Source organism: Strongylocentrotus purpuratus, unplaced genomic scaffold (assembly GCF_000002235.5).
Source record: "Strongylocentrotus purpuratus isolate Spur 01 unplaced genomic scaffold, Spur_5.0 spur5_scaffold_9, whole genome shotgun sequence".
Taxonomy (NCBI): Eukaryota; Metazoa; Echinodermata; class Echinoidea; order Camarodonta; family Strongylocentrotidae; genus Strongylocentrotus; species Strongylocentrotus purpuratus.
In genome coordinates, this window is record NW_022145615.1 from 20,894,761 (window position 1) to 20,916,814 (window position 22,054).

General features: G+C 38.1%; 1 protein-coding gene across 2 annotated transcripts in view; it reads right to left on the reverse strand.

The window, feature by feature from the left end:
* Positions 1 to 316: 316 nt before the first annotated feature.
* Positions 317 to 22,054, reverse strand: part of LOC576939 (COUP transcription factor-like protein) — a 50,645-nt gene continuing 28,907 nt past the window's right edge. For both annotated transcript variants that reach the window (XM_030976931.1, XM_011664260.2), the window contains one exon: positions 317 to 5,602. In XM_030976931.1, the coding sequence (XP_030832791.1) occupies positions 5,328 to 5,602 (275 nt within the window). In that variant the 3' untranslated portion in view covers positions 317 to 5,327. The remainder of the gene's footprint in view (positions 5,603 to 22,054) is intronic.

The window sequence follows — 22,054 nt, forward strand, 5'->3', positions numbered from 1 at the left end:
TCTACTTTCACCAACTTTGTTCACTTTTTATTCCCCCACCTTTCTCTCTCCCTCTCTCTTTCTCACACAAATCCTTTCAAGGCAAATCTTTTTAACATGTTTAATCGTCTTCGCTTTCTTTTCTTCACATTTACACTCCATTTTCTTCATAGATATGTCCCGCGTTCACACAGCTCGTCTACAATTCCAATGTACACACTAATACACACGCACACATGCAGAGGGGGCACTCACACACATTTCATTTATCATTCTCAATTCTTGACCAATCCCCGGTAACGACACAGGAACAATAGAAAGAATACACAAAATATTATTCGTTCATGTACAAATACAGAGATATTTTTTCTCACTTTTTCAACATTTTTTTTACGTCGACAACGTCGTGTCTTGGACACAAGACATTTCAAAAAGACAAGACTACGCACTAGATTAACACTCAGGCTACGATTAAATTGGCAGATAACTAGCATAGCCGATAGCGTGATCAAGGACTATGGTATCTGTGAAGAAGCTACAATGAATGGAAAAAAGATGAAATAGGAATAACATAATCCAGGTGGGACCAAATCAAAACTTGAAAAATAGTACAGAAAATAATGCCAGTACAGCAATGTATATTTGCTTCTCGATGGTGGGTGTAAAGCTATTAACATCTGGACAAAGAGCCATCACATAAACATTTGTAACAACTAGAATCGCCCATGTGTCTTTATATGTCGTTAATCTAAATAGTTTGGATAGAAACCAACTTTCATTTTAACTGCACACATCTGTGCAAATAACTTCCAATGCCGAGTTAGCACATTGGCCGCTTATTTAATTTTTACCACTTTTATTTTAAAATGTTGACAGTCGAATTCTGGAAATCACAAAAGAGAATTTATTCACACCAATCACTAAAAAGGAATTCACGAGATCAAAGCATAAAGCAAGAAATTTAAGTACAAATACCATAAATGTGTGAATTGTGAAAATAACGAAATACATTTGTTTTTCTGCTTTTATACACAAATTTGCAAGAAATGGCATGAATGCTATGAAATTACCAGCTGCAGGATAAGAATACTAAAAAAAAAGAAATAATAAAAGAATGGTATGATGAAACAGAATAATAAAATATGTTAGACCAATTATAACAAGGACGGTTCCGTATACTGTTTAATTTGTATAATACAGTACTCTTTTTGCCATAATAATAAGATTTCCCACGAAATAATTATTCAGTCATTCACATGACAAACTAAAAAAATATTTTCAGTGTTCGTGCTTTAAAATGTTACAAAAAAGTGTAAATACGGTGAGAAGCCAGCCTTAAAATAAATATTTTATTGATTTGGGTTATTGAAGAAAAACAAAACGAATTAGAATTCATCTCTACAGGGTCTATATTATAAAATTCTTTTTAAAAAGTCCTTTGCAACAACATTTCAGTGAAATTAATGAATACCATGCATGCTTATAGTTTATTCAATACATTCCAATACTTCTGTTAGATGATAATCAACGGGAAGTTGAATTTAGGAATTCCTACTTCAAAAGATTTCATCACAACATGAAGTTTAAACATTAAAGTTTAAAGCGTTACATTAAAAACAAAGTGGCACTTTAATTTTTATCAGGCATTTACGATTTGGCAAGTACTGAGCAAAATTAGCCACAAGTGGAATAGCAATGTTTAGATTTCTAATTACATATATCGATAACTACTAAAAATGCACAACTAATACAGAATAAAGAGACTTTTTATTTTTGAAAACTGTTACAATACAACAAAACAGTCAGATGCACTGTATATAACCAGAAGGATTTGGAGATTTTAATATATAATATAATATATAACACATTTTAGGCTAAAAAATGTTATTTCATTTGGTGGTGAAAATAAGGATTTCCGATATCTGACTTTAACGGTCCATGGGTAATACTTTACATTTTTAAAAGGGTAATCCATTTTAACTGTACCTGGTACACAAAAGTCTAAAATATGCATTTGGTTTTGATTCATAAACGAAAACAATGCAATGTGATTGTGCGTACATATCGACCAGTATTCTACCAAACTTTTAACCCGACACCGGGTTTAGGATTTAGGATCCTACAGAGGAATGTAGTCTGCCGTATAAGTTTATCATTCTTAAACATGATATTAGACCCCGGGTCGCGGTTAACTGAACTACATGTAGTAGCATTCGAGAATTTGAGATGTCTATTACTGATGTCTGTTCCTGCATATTCACTGTTCTTCTAGTGTAGAAAGAACAAAAGTTTCAGAGCAATGAAAGCACGTTAAAAAAAAATTCGAAAGTCTAAAATACAGACACTATCAGAGTGGAATAGATTTCCAGGAACACAACAAACATTGCACTCATAGCACAATGCAAATTATGAGAAAGAACACCCACAATTTTAAACATTATATTGACATTTGATGTGACATATTTATTCTTTGGCAGTCACATGTATTGTGAAAATGGGTCTGAAGTTTTTTGGCAAATTCACACTGAATCTGAATATCGATTCAGATTTGTTTTCAGGCTGAACAGAAAATGGCAGCAAAAATTTTGCGGATGTTTGAACGATTCTGTTATAATTGCATGATGTACATTTTATATATAGATAGATAGTACTTCAAACAAACTTTGAGTATCTTAAGTATTTCAATTTGTCTAATATATTTCAGTACACACAAAAGTGACAATAATTGTCTATTTACAAGTTACAAATAAGTAACTCAACTTTGAGTTACAATTTTTATGTGAATAATTATATAGCAAATGTATACGATTATCTATTTATATAAAATGACACTAGATATACTGAAAAAGCAACTTCTTTTCGCATCACGCATACTGGAGCTTCAAGCTTAAAATACAAAAATCACACTGCAGCATTGTGGGATACACGCTCTCTTACAAAATCTAGCGCCCTCTTTTCGATACAAAACTATGTTTCAATCACCTGGGGACCTGGACAACTTTGTTTTCTTGTGTTCATATGAAGTCGGTGCTCAATGACAAAGTCTTTCCCTTTTAGTTGACCTTGTTTTATTTTACTTCCTCAGAGGAAAGAGAGGTGGATGAAACACATAATAAGGACAGTACGAATGAAACTATGATAAGATGACAATAACCACTATCGTAATCTCTTACTATATTGAAGGCCAAAATTATTTGTAAATACTTTTTTTAGTCATTATTTCCCTCGGAATACAAACATAGTTCAAGACTCAATTTCCATTTTATTTTAATTTTGATTTTAAACAAGAAGGGCAGTAATATTAAAAAGATATGGAAGTGATGTCTTCACCTTCAACCACCTTAATTACTTTCATAAAATGCGAAGGGCTTGGTAATGCTTGGGATAAATGAATAGGGTGGGACTATACACAGCATTGGTAATACAAGGTATTGGGTGATCGAGAAATAAAAACAAAAGATGCATATTCAAAACTAACAAAGGTCTTCAAAATATAACAGTTGTTGTTGTAAACAAATAACATTGTTTCTTCAAAAAAGGTATTCGAAAAGATCCTTTTGACTGTTCATGAAGAGTTTGTAGACATCATTTCAAATGAAATGTTGATGAATCACTTTAGTTCTAGGTGTTATCAAATGATTTCGATAAACGTCTTCAACTGCACGTAAACTTTATTCTAAACTCCGATTGTAACATGGTCTTGAAATTTCGGATATAAAGCAATTAAGTCAACGTTTAATAATGCATCAAACGAATTCAAAATGATATTTTATGTTTCTCCATCCGTAAAACTTTTCCCAAAGGCGATCATAAAATTAACACGAGCTTCAGTTCATAATAGGACTTTTAATAACAAAATAATAGCACTAGAAACTATCGACTTTACGAATACTTGCGGTGAGATGTTCCGTCTACGTCAGACTCTAAAACAACACCGGTTTGGAACCAGTAAACATAGAAATGATAGAATATAATCAAACGTATCACTAGTTATACAAACAATTAAAACACGAAGTACGTACTGAAATACACAATGTCAATTACCCTAACAAGTACCAAGAATTCTGGTTTGCACAATGAATCTATGGGAACTTCAGCATAATTATAATCTTCTGTCATACATATGCCTTCTGTTTTATGGAATGCTGCAACACCTTAGATCACTTAGAAGACAATGACAACCAGCTTTGAACAACCAATGGCCCTTCTAATTCTTGTTTTTCATAATGCTATCTCCTTTTTGGATGGAAGGCTACATGCCTTAGTTTTACTTCCAGAGTTTTGTCTTGTGATATTGGAGTAGGTCTTGTCTGTCAAATACAGAATACGATTGACTTTGAGTCTAAATATTCATCAAAATAGCCATCCTCTTCCAGTGTTTATAAATCAAAGGGTTATTTCATGAATTTAGGCTATGGGTAAAAATCAATGATCTGAAGTAATTGACAGATATCCGTTGATGTTGGAATACGGTACGACGCCCTCTCAGTCACCAAAATAATTTGAGTTTTTACAATGACAGATAAAACGAATTCGATGAAACATTGACATTTGAAAGAGTTTAAAGGAATATCATTTTCGGTTAAGACCAGAGTGGAGCCTCTTGTGAAACAAGTGCGGTGAGAAAAAAACCTTCTTGCAATTCTGAACGGTCAGAAGAAAAAAAAGAAGTTGGAGACAATATTGAGGCTAAATGGAAATGGTTAAGATTATTGGGTACTGACCCTTTTAAAGGAGCTCTGTATAATGGAATGCACTTTTAACAAAGGGAACCCCCCCCCCAATTTTTTTAGATGGTAGGTTCGTGGTGGTGTCATCATTAGCTGACTAGCAGAAGATATTCCCCATTGTTAAGGACGACGACGTGGTATCCCCTAGTGGCAGTTCCTGGGGTATTGTACCAAAATCCGATCAATGTAGTTCCGAAAAACTTCAGTATCTAGACTTGCTTCCACAGTTAGCCATCCAGTCCTATCCTCCAGAAGTAAGTATGGCTAATGGTTACAAGACTCCAATTTTCAGGGATAATAACGTAGCACCACAACCACAACATCTTTTTATCCCCATTTCATTTCTAGGTTATCCCTCTCCATCTCTATGCAGTCTTTGTTCAGTACTGTCTTCTTATCAAAAGAAGAATGAAATTCGTACTGGAAAGTATCGCCCTGGTCAGCGACTACAATTCAGTATGCCCATTGCATATTTTTACTCAAGCTTTATCCACTGATCTTGTCTCCCTGTCACATTGTTCATAATTGACCTTATTTTTTGGCATTGATAGACATATTTATCTCTATAACATAAAACTGCATTTTGCTGGTCCCCGGACCTGCCTCAACATCTCACTGTCATTGCATTGTCATGTAGGGCCAGCTGAAGGAACTTCCAGAGAGCAGCATATCGCGAATGAGAGTCTCAATGGGGGTCTTGCCCACCAGCCGAACGAAGAATAATTGTTCGATTACGTGCGACGAGACGGTTCGGAGCGAAGGAAGCCGGAGAAGAAGTTTGCCGAATCGGTTGGGCTGGTTAGGATACTGACTGCGGACGTATTCCTCAAGGGCGCACTGGGACTTCTCTTGGAGAGCCTCGATGTGGGCCGCATCGGACAAACCACATGCATCTGTGAGTAGAGAAATAAAAAAGGAAAAAATTGGGTTAGATTTGAAAAATGACAACACATTGATAATGCTATTATTTTCATTAAAAGGCACAGTGGATTCAGGTCGAATGGGGATACAATTGGGAACAAATATTTCAAAACCAAAAAAAGAGGGTATGCCAATTGTGTTTTAAAGGTGGGGCAGTGATACGGGCACAAATATAATATAATTGTATGTGTTTGTCGACACTCACATCGGTTGATTTTCCCATACCGTATGAATTGTTGGATAAGGCAATCAACAAAGAATTTCTTTTTTGAATAAAACAAAATTGGTTACGTTGGCAATAACAATGACGTAGGAATTCCTGTTTTACCACCACCCAAATGCACGACACACAATGTATCCCAGAGTATATGTTAAGCTTGGGATTATAAAAGTAATCAAGCAAAACGCTCGAACCAAACAGCATCAATAGTGGCACGGATAATGGTGTTATTTATCATTCGGCACTTGACATTCAATATGTAATTCTATAGAATAAACTATAAAGCCAAGGTATCATGGCACTGTTTGGAAGCCATTATAGTAATAGGGAATTAATAGAAATCCATACATATGGGAGAGAGAGAGAGAGAGAGGGGGAGGGGGGGGGGGGCAGAGAGTTTAAGAGAGGGAAATATATATCCATGTATATAACAAATAGAGAGAGTGAGAAAGAATCAGATTCTTAGATTATTATAGTAACATAAATATGTATAAAATGAAAGGCCTATATAATGTCTGGTTGAAAAGTATAGCATAGAGATGGAAAAATACGGAGCGAGAATGAGAGAGAGCATGAGAGAGAAAGAGAGGGAGAGCATGAGAGAGAGAGAGAGAGAAAGAGAATGAGAGGGAGGGAGAGAGAGAAAGAGATCAAGTGGGCTAGGGTATATGTGCGTGTGTATGTTAGTGTTTTAAGGGAGAAATAAAAATATAAAACTGTTCATGTAACATAGAAAAGGTAAATATAAATATATATTTCACAAGAGTAGTGATAACAGAGAGGCGGAGAATGGGGGGGGGGGGGGCACAAACACATCGAGGAGAGCAGGCAGAGATGTGGGGGTGGGATAGGAGCGGAGAGAATGGAAATTGGCGCATTAGCGACGAAATACATGTATATCCATCTCTACAATACCATCGCTGAATACACAATGGGAGCCTAGTGATATTACGGGTGATCCTCCCTATCTGATGGAATTAAAAGGTTACGAGGGGCGTGCTGGCTGGCGGTGGAAAAGTGCAGCAAAGGGTACTGCTCTGGTCTTTGACCCTCGCCCGATAATGTACGCTCAAGTGTTTGCTTTTCAGAAAATTACGATTCATATTTTGTTCTCTTCTCTTTAATAAGAGAACCTCGATGCAGAACAAACAGGGCTTGGTTAAATACGTCTCGTCGTTGTTGTGTATTTTAGACCATTCTGTTTGCACGTATTCGAATAAAGAGAGAGAGAGAGCCGCATTTAATCGAGTAGTGCATAATGTTGTACACTGCGACAACAATAATCCATGCATGATTTCAGACTACATAGTATATTAATCCGTAGCACTTATGCGTTTATTCGTTTCATTTTAGAAACTGCTCCCAGGGCACAGGGCACCAGGGCAGTGTTTTGGTACTTATTGCCAGAATATCAGCCACTTGTTAAAAATAGAATCAATAATATTATAGTAAGGAAGAAGCATTGTCATATAAAGGAAAGAAGGAAAGCTATAAATTAGGAGGACAAAATAGGAGGACATCTTACGATCTCAATGCCAGACATTACATTTTTTGCTTAATTCGGCCCTCGCAGCACTCGAGTTTAAACCAAAACAAATAAATTCATCCATCTCGCAACTATAGGTAGTTGACTCCAACTCCAATATTAGTATTACTTCCGATATCATTATCACAGGATATGACAATACACTCACTTATATGTGTATTTGCTTCGGTATCAGTCTGTGTTAGACTGCTTGTGTCAAAACCATGATATATTTACAACTCACATCAACACCACATACAATAATTACAAGCCTGAGAGTGAGATTAACATCCAAGTGGAAGTAACACGGAAGATAAATCTGCAATAATAATGCAAAAATAGCTTTTAAAGTCGTGTTTTATATACCCTTTTAACTACCGACTGGGGAATATTTAACACTTATCGAAAGCATGCAGATTATTGGGTATTGATATGCTGATGGACTCCCAATATCCCCCTTCTTAATGGAAGACTTTGAAACATGGAGGAGGATTATGTGAAATTACACGCCGCTTTTTTAACATTTTTTTTTACTAATTTCATTACTCAAAATATTTGTAGACTGAAGCAAGAAACTGAGAGAATGAAGAGACCGTCCAATTCACCACAATTCATGTTTCTAGGCAGTTGTTGATGTACTTAAAACCAAATTTCTGGATGTTTATGGATTGGAATTGAAAAACGTTTTACACCCGGGTGTACGCTGTACAGTATGTGTAGTTCTAAAGATAAAGTTACTCGTCTCTAATTATCTTTGTATGGCTTTATAAAATAATCTAGCTAGATATTATAATGTATGATTTCATTGTTCACATTGCTGCGGCCATACATAACATTTGATGCGCTTCGCTTTTCTAAACGTAGATAATGCAATTGGCTACCTAGAATGCTGCGAGTATATATGGGTTGCAGCCCGCTTGTCTTGATTTATTCTCCTGTCCTCAGTTTGCACAAATGTATTCGTCAATGTTTGTAACATTAAGCTCTTGAGTCGTGACCAAACCTTGAACACGTCTGACCTTGAAGCTCGCTCAAGATCTTCGTCAACACACCGTCAACCGGGGACCTCTTTTTATTTTAAAGATACAATTGAGTTTCGGTCATGCGATTGCATTGTAAAAGAAACTATGGGCAACGGGGGAAAGGTTGATTTTGTAGCACATAAGAATTCGTGTATACTGTGAGACTATGATAAGATATCGACTCAGTCTTGTTAAAAGCCACATGCACCCCAAGCAGATACAATCATGTATATGTATGGGACTACATACACACGTGGCATGGAAGTTTAGAACAAACATGTCCGATATTTATTGTCATGTGGGGACATTTGAAGAGCCATTCTTTTCAGGGGACATTTTTCACCTTTACCGACAACTCAATCTTATCTTTAACGCCAATAATTTATGTTAGTCTGCCCTCCCGTCTTCTTGAGCCGTTGTTTTCATTAAAGTCTTCAAAACGTTGGAATGGAAAATCGTGAAGAGAGACCAAAGGGATACTTTCACATTGCAATTAGAAACTTGTCTTTCACATCGCTCTTTTGCTCTACTTCCATTTGAAGGTATAGTCGTGACTGTCTCGAATTAAATCGCAATGACAGAATTCTCACCAAAATAAAATATGATTTATCTAACACTATCATGCAAGAAAAAAAATTAAGAATTAAATGATATTTGCCAAAATAGAAAAATGTATATAAGCTGATAAAGAGCTTGGGCTACTAAAGTCTACCAAACCGATATAGTTAATCACAGAACGCGCAATTGCCCTCTGATCGAACTTATAACCCTTTCTATGAATATTGATTTTAACCTTTTTTAACAATGTTTGGTATCAATATTTCGTATCAATGTTTCTAGGAAAAGCAGCCCTTTACGATGTGAACCTCTGGGACCACACAACATTCCTAAAGTGTTTCAGGGGTTTTATTCATACAGTATACACCATGTCACACTCTGATTGCAGCAGTAGCCTGTCACATGATGGTAATATCACCGGCAACTATTTGAACACGGTGAAATATGTAGGTTGATGTGGAATTATAATTTTCCCTTCTTGTCGGCGAGCTCTGAAACTGAAAGAGCCGCCCCCGTCCGCTCCCCCTTCTCTCTCGAGTTTCTGTTTACCGATTCTCAGTCAGCGCTCCGTAGCGGGCAAGAAGTGCAGTCACATCCTACCCTTGCACGATAAGAAAGCCGATCCTGGTCGCCCGTGTTTACCGACCGTGGCCCTGGCTGAGGTCTCGAGCAGCGCAGAGTCACGTCGAACACCGCAAATTCGACTTCTAAATCTCGCGCTCATTTAGCCCCCTTAAACCTTTCTGCTTGCAAGCATGGGGCAATGATCAAAACAAGGTTGATCGGGCATTTTTCCTCCTTAAAAAACAGGCAGACTCTTTAGTAAGACTGGGTAAATGAGTTTTGGCTGCACTTTTCTCTCCCCCGGTCGAGTTCGTGCTCGTTGAATTGGCAGATTCGCGTGGAACGGACGGCGAAGTGGACGTGAAATAGGATTGGGTTCGGCGCAAATTTCAAGGTTTGTATTTCTGTTAGGTATCTGGGTTCTACACACTGCAATCTAAGAGCTCGTTTCCGTGTCTTGATTGATCGTAATTAAGCACGGAATAAGACCTGCAGGGACATCGTCTGCACTTCGGGTTTTTGTCTAACTTTATTGGCGGGAACCAAAGGCCGAAGTCGTGTCTTCTGCCTTCCATGGCACATTACACCCATTTCTTGTCATCTTTAGGTAATGACGGTTCATATCTTGCTTTGCAAACTCGAACTCGAGGGAGCTGTAATTAAAAGTCATGCAATAAAGCCAGACGCGTTTAGTTGAAGCATAGCCAACCTCGAGAGAACTGACTGAGCTAAGAGTTAAATGCGAACTAACGCCCACCTGACGTAAACATAAAAAGCGAACATAGAGGTAAAATGAAATAGGAGAATAGGGGATGAGACAATGTTCAGTGCCATTTTTCATAGACGGTATGTTCTGAGGAAAATGATTATGACCAAAAATATTGGTCATTTACCTTCGTTGTATGTCTATATGATTTGTGGAGAGAAAATGGATTGGGGTATTTTATTACAAGTGATCTAGGATGTGTCTGTATAAATTTGATCAATGAAACAGCACAAGATTTCAGATTGAACTTTTTTGTACATAGTTGTTGGTAGTCACTACATTAACACCCTATCATAATCACGATTTTACTTTACAACTATGACGTGTATCTACAACGCTAAGCGAGAACGATTCTACTGTGGGTGTGACGTCCCCATTACAATGCTATGTCGTGTATCTATTGTAACGCTTAATTAACGCAAGTTGTGAATAATTCTATTTTTGGTCTGACGCCCCATTCCTCCTGCGGGTACTCGGCGGCCCATTGAGACGCAGTGCGTCCGGCGTTGAACGCCACTTCATGAGGCGTCTTGAGGAGTGAGTGGACGCAATGCCCCAAGCCCAACGCACATGCCTTCACACGCAGAAACATACTGCATTGCCTTTGTTACTCGGAACACACAACACGAGGTTGGTATTCGTTATGAAACTCTCGGCACTGCACCCCTCTGGTTAGCATTTCGTCACCTCACAGTTTTAAAGACATAATAGCCAATGACGGTACATGGTGGTAGTGTCTTTTTGGCGGAGAGCCGACGAATTACTGTCTGAAGTTTATATTCATAATCATACGTCATGCCTTATAAAGAATTATAATTGACTCCAATTGTTTGCAACCTTACTCGAGATTAATATCAACGGCAACTCAGTAAACATTTTAGATGGACGTTCGCGATTGGATGGAGGACTTCAAACTTATAATCCATTCTGATACCAGTACTTGGATTACACAGCATTCCTCTGTGACCCTAACGGAGCGATCTCAGAATTTATACACATCTACGGTTTAATGTACTACTGCTCGGTTCAATGTGCTCTGTTGCATGCATAATTGCTCATGCGTACAATTTGAAACAGACCGTTGTCACCGGAGCTATTATATCTATCACTTTTCTTGGCCTAAGTGACCTCGCTCGTCTATTTAAATTAATTAGACAAGTCTTGTTTGTCTGCTCTTATTAATTAGGGCGTAATGCCACCGCTATACCTTAACACACTCTCATTAAATACCTGGATATAGATCGGTCCGATCAATTCACAATGTCAATGCAGGAATGACACTGAACGACAGAAACAAGGATCTGAAATATCTGGTGGCGTGGAGTAAAAGTACAATGCAGCGCTGACAGGACAGTATGAAAACGTAATGTCACATATATACGGTAGCATTTTCATAAAAGATTCAGTGTTTCTGCGGAAAAACCGCTTCATCTGAACAATTCCGTGAATAATTAAAATGGAGAAAAGTCACATCTAAGCGATGTTCTACCTTAAACACTAGCACTTCAGCGGAGCTATATTAACATGATGATGTTGGCTCAAAATCATTTGGATCATAACATATATGTTTCCCCGGTTAATGGTGTGAGAAAATTGAATCAGCAAAAAAAAGTGACAGCGTGAGCTATTAGTTTAAAATATCACCATATTGAATCAAGCATTTGCCTTAAAAACTAGGCCCACACCTGTTTACACCAGTGCTATCTGTACATAGTTTCTCCTACCTTCATGGTCGTAACAAATATTGTCACTAGATTATATTTAAAAAAAATTAAAAACACGCCCACGTCATCTAACCCACACACTAACATGAATGACATTGATACATGGGTCGAAGAAGGAAAATGCTTCCAACATGACATACTATTCATTAAGATAAATCTACACTAAGCCAACCTACTTTATTTTTCTATTCCCCCAAATTAAACTTTGATGCAGTAACTTAAGTCAAATCGTAATATACATGGATAAACATTTCGCTCATCTTCCTTTTAATTTTCTTCCTTCCATCTCTGTCAGTTGCATACATGTGTGTGTGTGCCATGGGTGTGTGTGTGTGCGCGCGCGTGTAAATTCTATCTCAATTTCAAGCGACTTGCAAATGGTCTTATATAACTTAGATATGTACCAATAAAATATGATGAGGATGCAAATCATTACTACTAAACGAAAGAGGAGAGATTTATCATAACTACAAGAATTATTCAAAAGACCAGCATCTGATTAGCAAAGCAAGCGGCAAGCTGAATATGGTTTGCGATTCACGAAAGCTAAACGAGGAGAAAAAGCCCACCCTCCAGGAGAAAATGCAAATCGCATCCATGCATTAATACCAGATTACACTCCACCAAGGTTCATTAACGGTCATCTGCCAAGGCCAAGGTTCCTTGAGCTAGGAACCAATATGAAATAAGAAGAGGGAGGGACCGGGTGAATATGTGAGGAACCTGCAGGGAGGCGATGAGGGGGAGATGGGGGAAGTGGGGGAGAAAGGGAGGGGGTGCTTTTTAAATATTCTTTTCAGGAAGGTGCAAATGCACAACGATAAACCTGCTTGTATACGATAGAGAGGTGAGAACGGGGCGTTGAGAAAGAAAGAAAACAAGAGAAGGGGGAGGCCATCGAAAGAAAAAAATATGAGGGGGAGGAAAGAAAGAGTGGATGTAATCAATGAGTATCCACAAGCTAATTCTCATCTCCACCACATCACCCGACATCCGATGCCCCGAGCGACCAGCGCGGTCCTTTCTCTTGTTTCATTACCGCTTCCCCCCATCTCTCTCTCTCTCCCTTTTGATTGAAAAGAAGGATAAGTCGCCGGGCCATTTTATCCTGTTATTGGAAGCAAACAGAAAAACCCTTCCCAAATCATTCACCTTCCGCCTTCGTAAATTTGTAGTTATTGAACCTCTCATAAATGCCCAAATTTTTATTTCAATTCATAAATGTATATGTACTCGCACTCTTTTCATTAAGTTAGTTCATACAAATACAGAGCTCATGAAAATGAAATGTTGATGTGTATGACATCGAGGTCTGTATTGCGTAATGAGGTTAGAACAAAAAAAATTAGGGTCTCACTTCACGTTTCCGACATCATTGTTAGATCTTTCGGCAATCAGAAATTGCCATGCCCTTGTCCTGCATGCCTGATTATTGGTTTTGATTCAAAAAATTATTATTTTCGTCGACTGGATCAGTCACGTGTGGTTTCGGATTTGGAAGGTTCCAAGAAATCGTTTAGTAGCATGAACCCGATTAAATCGCATCCGAGAAAGACCAAGTTCTTCAACGACGGTTCTATGCAGGAGATAATATGTATCATCCAGATCTTTGAAGGGTAATTCATTCGGAGTAATTCTAATACACTTTGAAAGACGTACGTCCCTACTCATGGCACAATGAAGATTTTTGTATAAATATGATATTGAAATAACATTTTATCCAATCACCGATATTTAAATTATTGCACAAAACCTCTGTGAAAGTTAAGATCATTAGGATGGCAGCAAGCTAAAATATGAATTAAGCACTTGATAATCTAAGGTAAATTAATTGAATATAGGCGCAGGGTACACATTTCCATTACGTTTGGGGAAACAGTAAACAGTACTTTTTCAGCATCTTATTTCAGTAAAAAGGAACACATGGGTACAGTCATTCCAATCCATGTTACTGCACCACAAGAGGAACTAGTTCCGAACTACCATGGCACGAGATTGCCATTGACACACATGGTGGGTTAAATTGATTGTGCTCCTCCTTTCAAGAATGTATAATGTAATTGTATAAGGAAGACGAATCAGTTCAATAAATTAGGTCTGAAGTTAGATGATGACCTATTTCATCCAAACCCGGTTTTTCTCGTTCAATATTGACTCCATAACCATGGATTGCACGCCTTTCTCCCCCTTTTCCACCTCCACAATTCACTTTTCTTTCTCTAAATACTATTCAGACGGTCTGTGTTTGCTCTCAAACAAGCGGCCAGAAACCCCCAGTGGAATTCATAGAGAAGACAAGAGGTGGAAACACAAGAAGAAGGGACTGAAGTTTGACAGTTGAAATCGTTTTTTTTTTTTTCCTTCCTTCTCCAACGAGACTAACATTTGTGATTACCCCGTCCACCTCCTATCAATTCAATACAAATAGTCCTAACCCACATTCTGAGAGCAGGGGTTTCGAAGGAATTGAAAAGATGACAATCGTAAGCGATGGAATTCAGTTATTACGACCTCTTTTCCTCTAAGATCTCGATTTACTCAAGCCCATTTAGAAGATTGGATGCCTTTTAGTGTATCAACCCACAATTCATTCAGTGGCAATTAAACATGTATGAAGGGAATGTCAGGAAAGGAGAAAAAGGTAACGGTTACAACTATCACCTCGCGTATATATTTTGGCACAATATTCAATTGAACTGATCTAGACAGCTAATTTTAATAATTGCTGCGAACACGTACGTTATACCTGTAAATAGCAAAATAATATAAGAGCTAACAAGACAGAATAAAATGGAAACATAATAATTGCAAATCTCTGACAGAGAGAAAAAAAGAGAGATAGTTTCCACTAGATTCTTTCCTGAGTAAGTTAGATGCGTGAGAGTTCATATTGTATGAGCATTTAATTTAGTATAAGTATGATATTTTTTGTTTACGTGCCTTTTTGGAGCCTAAATGTTAGCCACGATCGGCCCTTCTTCTGGTATAGCGCCACCTGGCGAACAATCACGGCACAATCTTGGATTTCCGTTTTTTATATTCCACCGAAACACAGGGAAGGATTTGTACCAGGACACAAGCAGGCCTATGGTGCACATTCACTACGTATGTGAGGAGACAGATAACAAAAAGTGATACATTTTTGCCCTCCTTCTCACAACCAAATGTTGATACATAATTTGTATATCTTCGAAATGAGCCATTTATATTAGGATAAATTTACAGATCTAATTGCTGTTTTGGAATCGCACAGGGCTAATTCTGTACCGATCCATGTTAAAAACATTTTTAAAGTAAAAACAATCCGTTTATATTCAATCGGTGACACAGTTTCATAAAGTATCCAGATTACATTTATCAAAGAAATATGAAAACGTCTCCGCACTCATGAGGGTATTTTCAAATGCTAGACTATGTCATGATGGAAACAGAAATATATAACAATATTGTGACAAAATATTCTTTCAAATTCAAATGAATGATACACGTACGTCCTCTTCTATTCCCCCTCCCTCTACAATGCAATCTTCATTCTTTAACTCTATTTCCTTTTCTTCCACTGTTTCTCTCTCTGCTTCTTCGACTTCATTTTTTGCTTTCTTCTCATTTTCCCCATCTTCATCTGAACTCTTCTCCTCCTTCCTATCCTCTTGTTTTTCATCCCCTTCTTGTTGTCTCCTTCTGCCTCTCCCAATCCGAAGACTCTTGCCTTCTTTGGCAACCGTGATAAAAACGATAAGCAGTCACTGGAATGTAATATCTTGTTATATCATGTTGGTGGAACATTCTTTTCCTTTTTATCAACCACGAGAATGTCCAAACCGATACCGGGTATTTTGTGGTTATACCGCAAGGAAGGAGGATTATTTGACGTAGCATATAGGAGGAAAACCTTGTATGTATGTGACTGTCAGAGGAAGAAAAAAATAATAAAACACGTCAAAGCAATATGGCTATGTTAGATGGAAAGGATGCGATAAAGAGTGGTTACTATAAATGGTTAATTCAACGGTTAATTTTCTTATGCATGCTTCTTTTTGCAAATTCCCTTTTCTTTCTCTTTTTTTCGCACATGGTATGATCAGTCCGAGTCATCACGCGTCGAGTCTATTATACACGCAACCAACCCACTGACTCATGGCGAACCCTATGAGTACTTTTTTCCATCGCAGTCAGATGCGTGGATGCAGTCGCTGAGAAAAATGTTGTGCACTCATCAAGCATTGCTGAGTCCGCCAGCATCAGGTCATTAACATCATTCATGACATCTTTTCGAGGCGACTTCATCTCCAACGTGATGAACTTTCGCAGGCAGGAGGGCCCACTCCTCCGATACGGCACGGCTCGGTGATGCTGATGCCTAGCTGCGGAGGAGAGTGCTTGCCGGGCTGTGGAAGGAGCCTCGGTCATAATTATTCCAGTCAGATGCTTGTTTCGGGCAATCACCGCATATCCTGCGATTACACTCGCTTCGTAGGCTCTCTATGAATGACTGAGCTCTTTACATTCTACATGATTCATTGAAAAGAAAAACCTCAAACGTTCTCCTCAAAGACAGATTCAAATCACGAGAAATTTATTTCATTCCAATACACTAGGGTGTATGTTGTTTGTATATCAACAACAATGCATACTGTTCTCCCACTGACAAAAAGTAGTCGCCTATTTTCGATGAATCAATTCGTTCGCATGCTTCACCGATTAGTAGTAGCTCGGCATTAATGGCCTATGTACATGGCTTGTGTTCAAAGAAACAACTTGAAAACCACCAATTTTTCTTTCCCAAGTTCACTCTTCACGCCGATCTAACCTTGTATCTGCGAACCAGTCGTAAAAATCACTTGGTGTGAAACAACGGACTGCAAAAATACAACAAACAAAATCGATGAATGTTCTTTGCATTCTCTGAGGATAGAAATATTCAATTGCGCGGGAGATGGAAGATGGAATAGTGCAAGTGCACTCACTATACGTCCCTTTCATGCTCGCTCTCTTCGCTAGCATCTCAGCGGTTTCGACACTCACTCGTCAAAATTCTTGCACTGTTGCAGGAGAGTTTGAAAAATATAAGAGTTAATAAGGTATTAAAGTGACTCGGTAACATTGTTGAAGGTTGATGAAAAAAATTGCTTAATTTTTGTATAAAATGTTACTTACTATATTCCTTCTACTATACTAACCCTCTGACATGCAAAAAATCCTGAACAAATTCTCAAACCACAAAGATATCTATGGTTTTCTTTGAAGGCGTCGATGTGAGGTACCCTCTAACAGTGATTAACAGTAAATTCTCCCAACCATTTTTGAATTTCCCAACCGTTTTTCAATGAGAAAAATACATAAAACAGGCTATAAAAATCTGTCAACACTTAACTGTCTGGAATGGAATGTAGAGCCATTTTATTGCTTTGTGACGATTTACATTCACCTAAAATGTAATTAAATTGTCATTGTCTTGATGCTGAACAGGCTTTGACAAGTAGCAGAATAGAAGTAGAATAATATAGTTGGGAGAATTAAGGAATCGATCAGATCAGTTTTTCCCAATTTGTACCATGAATAATGATCCGTTTTCACTCAAATTTTCAGATTATCTTTAATTGTACATCTAGCATTGAAGTCACTACCTTAGCACCACCATCTCTCATCTGAACAATGTTACAAAGTCCCTTTAATACACATACACTATGAGAGACAACACCTGGAATGTTCATATCATACCTTCTATGTAGTAAAGAAGAGTAAATTCTATCAGCCCTATAACACTATTACAGGGCCTTTTTAATTATACGAAGGACGAACATTTCGTTCACATATTCTACTTTGAGTCAGTACACTTTTATTGAAATCGGTTGAAAAGTAAAGTAACGACGTAGATTAGTAGAGACGTGTAAATCGGATAGGTCCTTTATGAAAATTGTTTTTATATATAGCACAGTAATTCAGTACACTTTTCATAAACTAAATCAAGACTGACAAGTGTCCTTGTCCTTTCTTTGGGGATCCTTTATGAAATGTAGCAGATATTCTAATGCATTCACTCTCACATAATGGACAGAGTGTTTTAGTGCAAATTCAAGTGCAGACATAATTGTTGAACATACCAATATCTATATATATAATTTTGAAGAGAATTCATAAAATGTTCATTCAGTATGCTCTCCCGAGCAAAAGTCTAAATTATAGAAGCCTATGTTATTATGGTTTAGATTTCATGCTTAGCGTATAATAATTTTTACCCAGGGATTGCTTGGTAAGGAACATTAATTAAATGTTGGTTTTCGAAAAGAATAAAGGAAGTGATGTACAGCAGTAAGGAATTATAGATATTGTCCGAACTAGCACAGTCATTTCAAATAAAATACACAAGTTTACCATAATTCTCCGTAAGGCATTGACTCCCATTTAACCTTTTAAACTGATTTCACTATTCATAATTTCTTACGGTTCTGGCCCGTATCCCAGGTTTCCGTTTTCTTACAGAACTGAAGACAGGACACTAAAATAAGAAGACTCTATAATTATACTGGCCTTTGCATGAAGTCAAATCATCTCGTCCTGAAGACGTTCGAAAGAGAACATCGTTCCATAATTACATATTTACATCTCGTCACAGTTTTCAAATTCAAACATTACCTGTACTGTAGGCTTATAACCCTATCGGCTATCGCTAACATTATATGGAATTATCATCACATAGGCGCACAACAAAGGTCCTACCATATCGACTGAGTTTGACTGATACAGATACATAATTTGTGTGAGCGTATTCCTATCTAATCGAGGACTAACACCGAGGCAAGGTACCATTCGTAGTAGGTCCATGCTAGTACTTAGTAGAAGTATTTACAACTTCTGATGATGAATACTCGGAATATCTGACCTCCTTCTAGATGTTGCGGAAAGCGTTAGGCTTATAAAACAACATCTTGTAAAACTTCAAACTAGTTTTTGAATTGGTTGTTTTTGCACAATGAAACACAATTATTCAAATATATTTTAGATCGTGCAATATGGTCGAAAAACGATTTGCCTCGTAATAAGGGAGATCACAAATTCACAACCAAATTATCCCACTAATATTTCCTGCAATCCAGTGCTCTATTCTTTGCCCTTCCACTTCGATCTCGGAGCTGTTTGTTCAGAGCGAGTAACCTTTGACCCGATGCATCCAATTTGGAATCGTAGCGACAGGGCTTGTTGTTCGTTTCGCTATTTTGCCTCAATAGCTGAGGTCACATAATCTGACCTCTGCATTTCAAGAGCCTTCTCAGACAAGCCCCAAGTAGTCTGTTCGCGGAAGCCCCTTCCTCCCTTTCAAAAATGTGATAAGTTCAATCTCAAACTAGGTTGACAATCTGGGTCAACCTGACACAACAGGATTAGATGTGAAATCTATCACCAGGACGTGTCACACAAGAAAGTAGTAGAGACTGTTGGTAATAGAAGGATTAAGTGCTTCACTTTCCACCTTGATATCATAAAGTTTAAATTCTGCGACTACGAGATAGACGCACAGGTCTTGAAAACCATGATATATTTAGCATGGAATACTGATACGGGGGTCTGAAAGTCGGTTTAGTTCAAAATCGCTCCCTTTCCCACCGACTCGTTCAAGTTCAACAGCAGCCGTGGGTTTCTGCAAGTAAGTACATGCTATGGTTTTCTCTATTCAGCAACCAGGTATGACTTTTGTACCCGTCCTTTCATCCACTGTCGACAAAATGAGAAATCGCCTTTTTTTTTTGAAATAGCTCTACTGCTCAAAACGAGACAAAACACCAGTCAATATGAGGTGACAAAGGCATCAACCCCGGAGATCTGTAACAACAAGTCGCAATATTTCAATGGAGATTAAATGGGAGATTTTATTAATAGAAATTTTTACTCCAATATGCAATAAAACCTAGTCGTTGGTAAATAACGCGTTGTTACGTGGGAGGCCCTTCATGGAAGGCATGAAAGATCATGTAGTAGAGTCATAGACGGATTCGTAACAAAGTTGAGCTGGATTATTTAGTTTTTGCTGTTAACTGAGGGTAGTGGAGAAGAAGGGAGATTATGGGGGGGGGGGGCGGATCTCAAAACCAAATCATAGAGATTCACAGTGACAAACTAAAAAAAGGTGTCAGGATTGCTTACGATATTCCCATTGCGTTAAATACAATTTAGAAAATAAATCTTCACTGAAGGATAAACCCGGAGTCGTTTACTGAATACAGGTTGTAGTAACTAGCAACCTTTCAAATTAATGATGTTGTATTAGTAAGAAACATGGCCATTGATCTTTGAGTTCCAGGGTACCCGGAAGTGCGCAACACTCCATGTGAAGGCATAAATCACTACTGGGTAATTCCCGCTCGATTTTCATTAAAACATGGCCGCAGTTTATTATTCGAAATTCCAAATATGTCTCTACTTCATTTTGTAACAAAATATTTTACATGTGTAGTTCCTATTTGACTATGAGCAAACATTTTGTTTCGATTTCGATATCAAAACGGTCTTGTGCGCGCTTATAATTAAGAAGAGTTACGTGTATTTATCCATTCTCTCTTACTGCCAGAGTGCCAGTGATGGCGATATGGTTTGCTGGCTATTAGAATCCATAACATAATTTCGAGTGCGCATCCCAATTATTTCATATTGTGAAATTCACTTTACATTGGGAAGTAAATAGATAGAAAATGTAGTATGAAAGGTACGTAATACATTAAACAAGAAACATGATTGATCTTACAGGTTTTAAGAATCAAATCCAGAATATTAGGATCATTGCTTTCTTCAAGTCAAAGTGTCAAACTTTGATCAACGCTTTCAAATATCTTTCAAGAAAATGACAAGGAATTTCCTTCTTAAGCTCAATACATGAATTTGTTTTTTTTTTCTGCCAAACTCTTTACCAAAACTAACTTTTACTTTCTCTGGGTGGGGCCTTTTCGCTTGGCGCTCCTGGCTCCGATTTCTACCAATTCTTCCTCGCCCATTTGCGTGAAATTCATCGCTGATTGATGGAAGAAGAACGTCTTCTTTGTTCCACCATCGCAAAGTTTTACTTCTCTCTCTCTACAACTCTCTCTCTCTCTCTCTACCTCCACCACCACCACCAGTGCTCATACCCGTCGGCCATTACAGCTCCTTCTTCCTTCAATCCTGCGTACAGGTGACCTAATTCCTAGGGTTAAAACACCACCAGCATACCAGCGGTGGTATAATAGAACATGGGTAGAGGCATACCCACACCACTTCGTCGTCCTGTCTCGTTTCCAGTTTCGGGCCCTCTTGATATTTTTGAAGTGTATGGATTTAACAGGTAACTGTATACAGTCGTGGTATTCTGTTTACAACATGGTTGTAAACAGTTGCGCTTGTATGATGGACAAGCCAAGGAAATCACTCGAAAGGCAAGTAAGGGCGAAAGAATACCCAAGGAGTGACTCGGCCTCATTTATTCACCACCATCATCTTGAGGGTTATTATCGTCAACCTTATTTTTGTTGTACGGTGATGTGACCCGGATGCGGTGAAGTTGCAAATCATGACGTTTGAATCATATTACGGAATCACAGAGGCATTTTAAGAATCTTAATTTGTCAAACAATGGACGTATTTTATCCTTTCCATTCACCTATGTAAGATCATTGGCACTAATTTACTAACGGGTTACCTAGATGAAAACCACATCGAAACCAATTTTAAAGGCCTAGTTCTGAGGGAAATTATTTACAGATCTCTGTAATACAGGCCCAAATTTCAGCCCATGTACCGGCCATAGAGAATATTAGAGATTTATTTCTTCCATAGTCTACAGTGCAAGTTATGTTGCCTACATTGTACACCACCCTATCTACCTGTCGTGTGCATGTCGATATTTTCTTTCTCCTCTCTCTTCTCTGTGTATGCCTGAATTCCTTTTCGACTTGCTTTCCTGTTTCACAGCTTTGGTGTCGTGCCGTCACGTCTACCGTCAGCAGGTGGTTTCTATGCAAGTGTTGAGGGGTGGGGGCCCTCGACCCCAACCTGCCCGGGCCGCGACCAGGGGTTA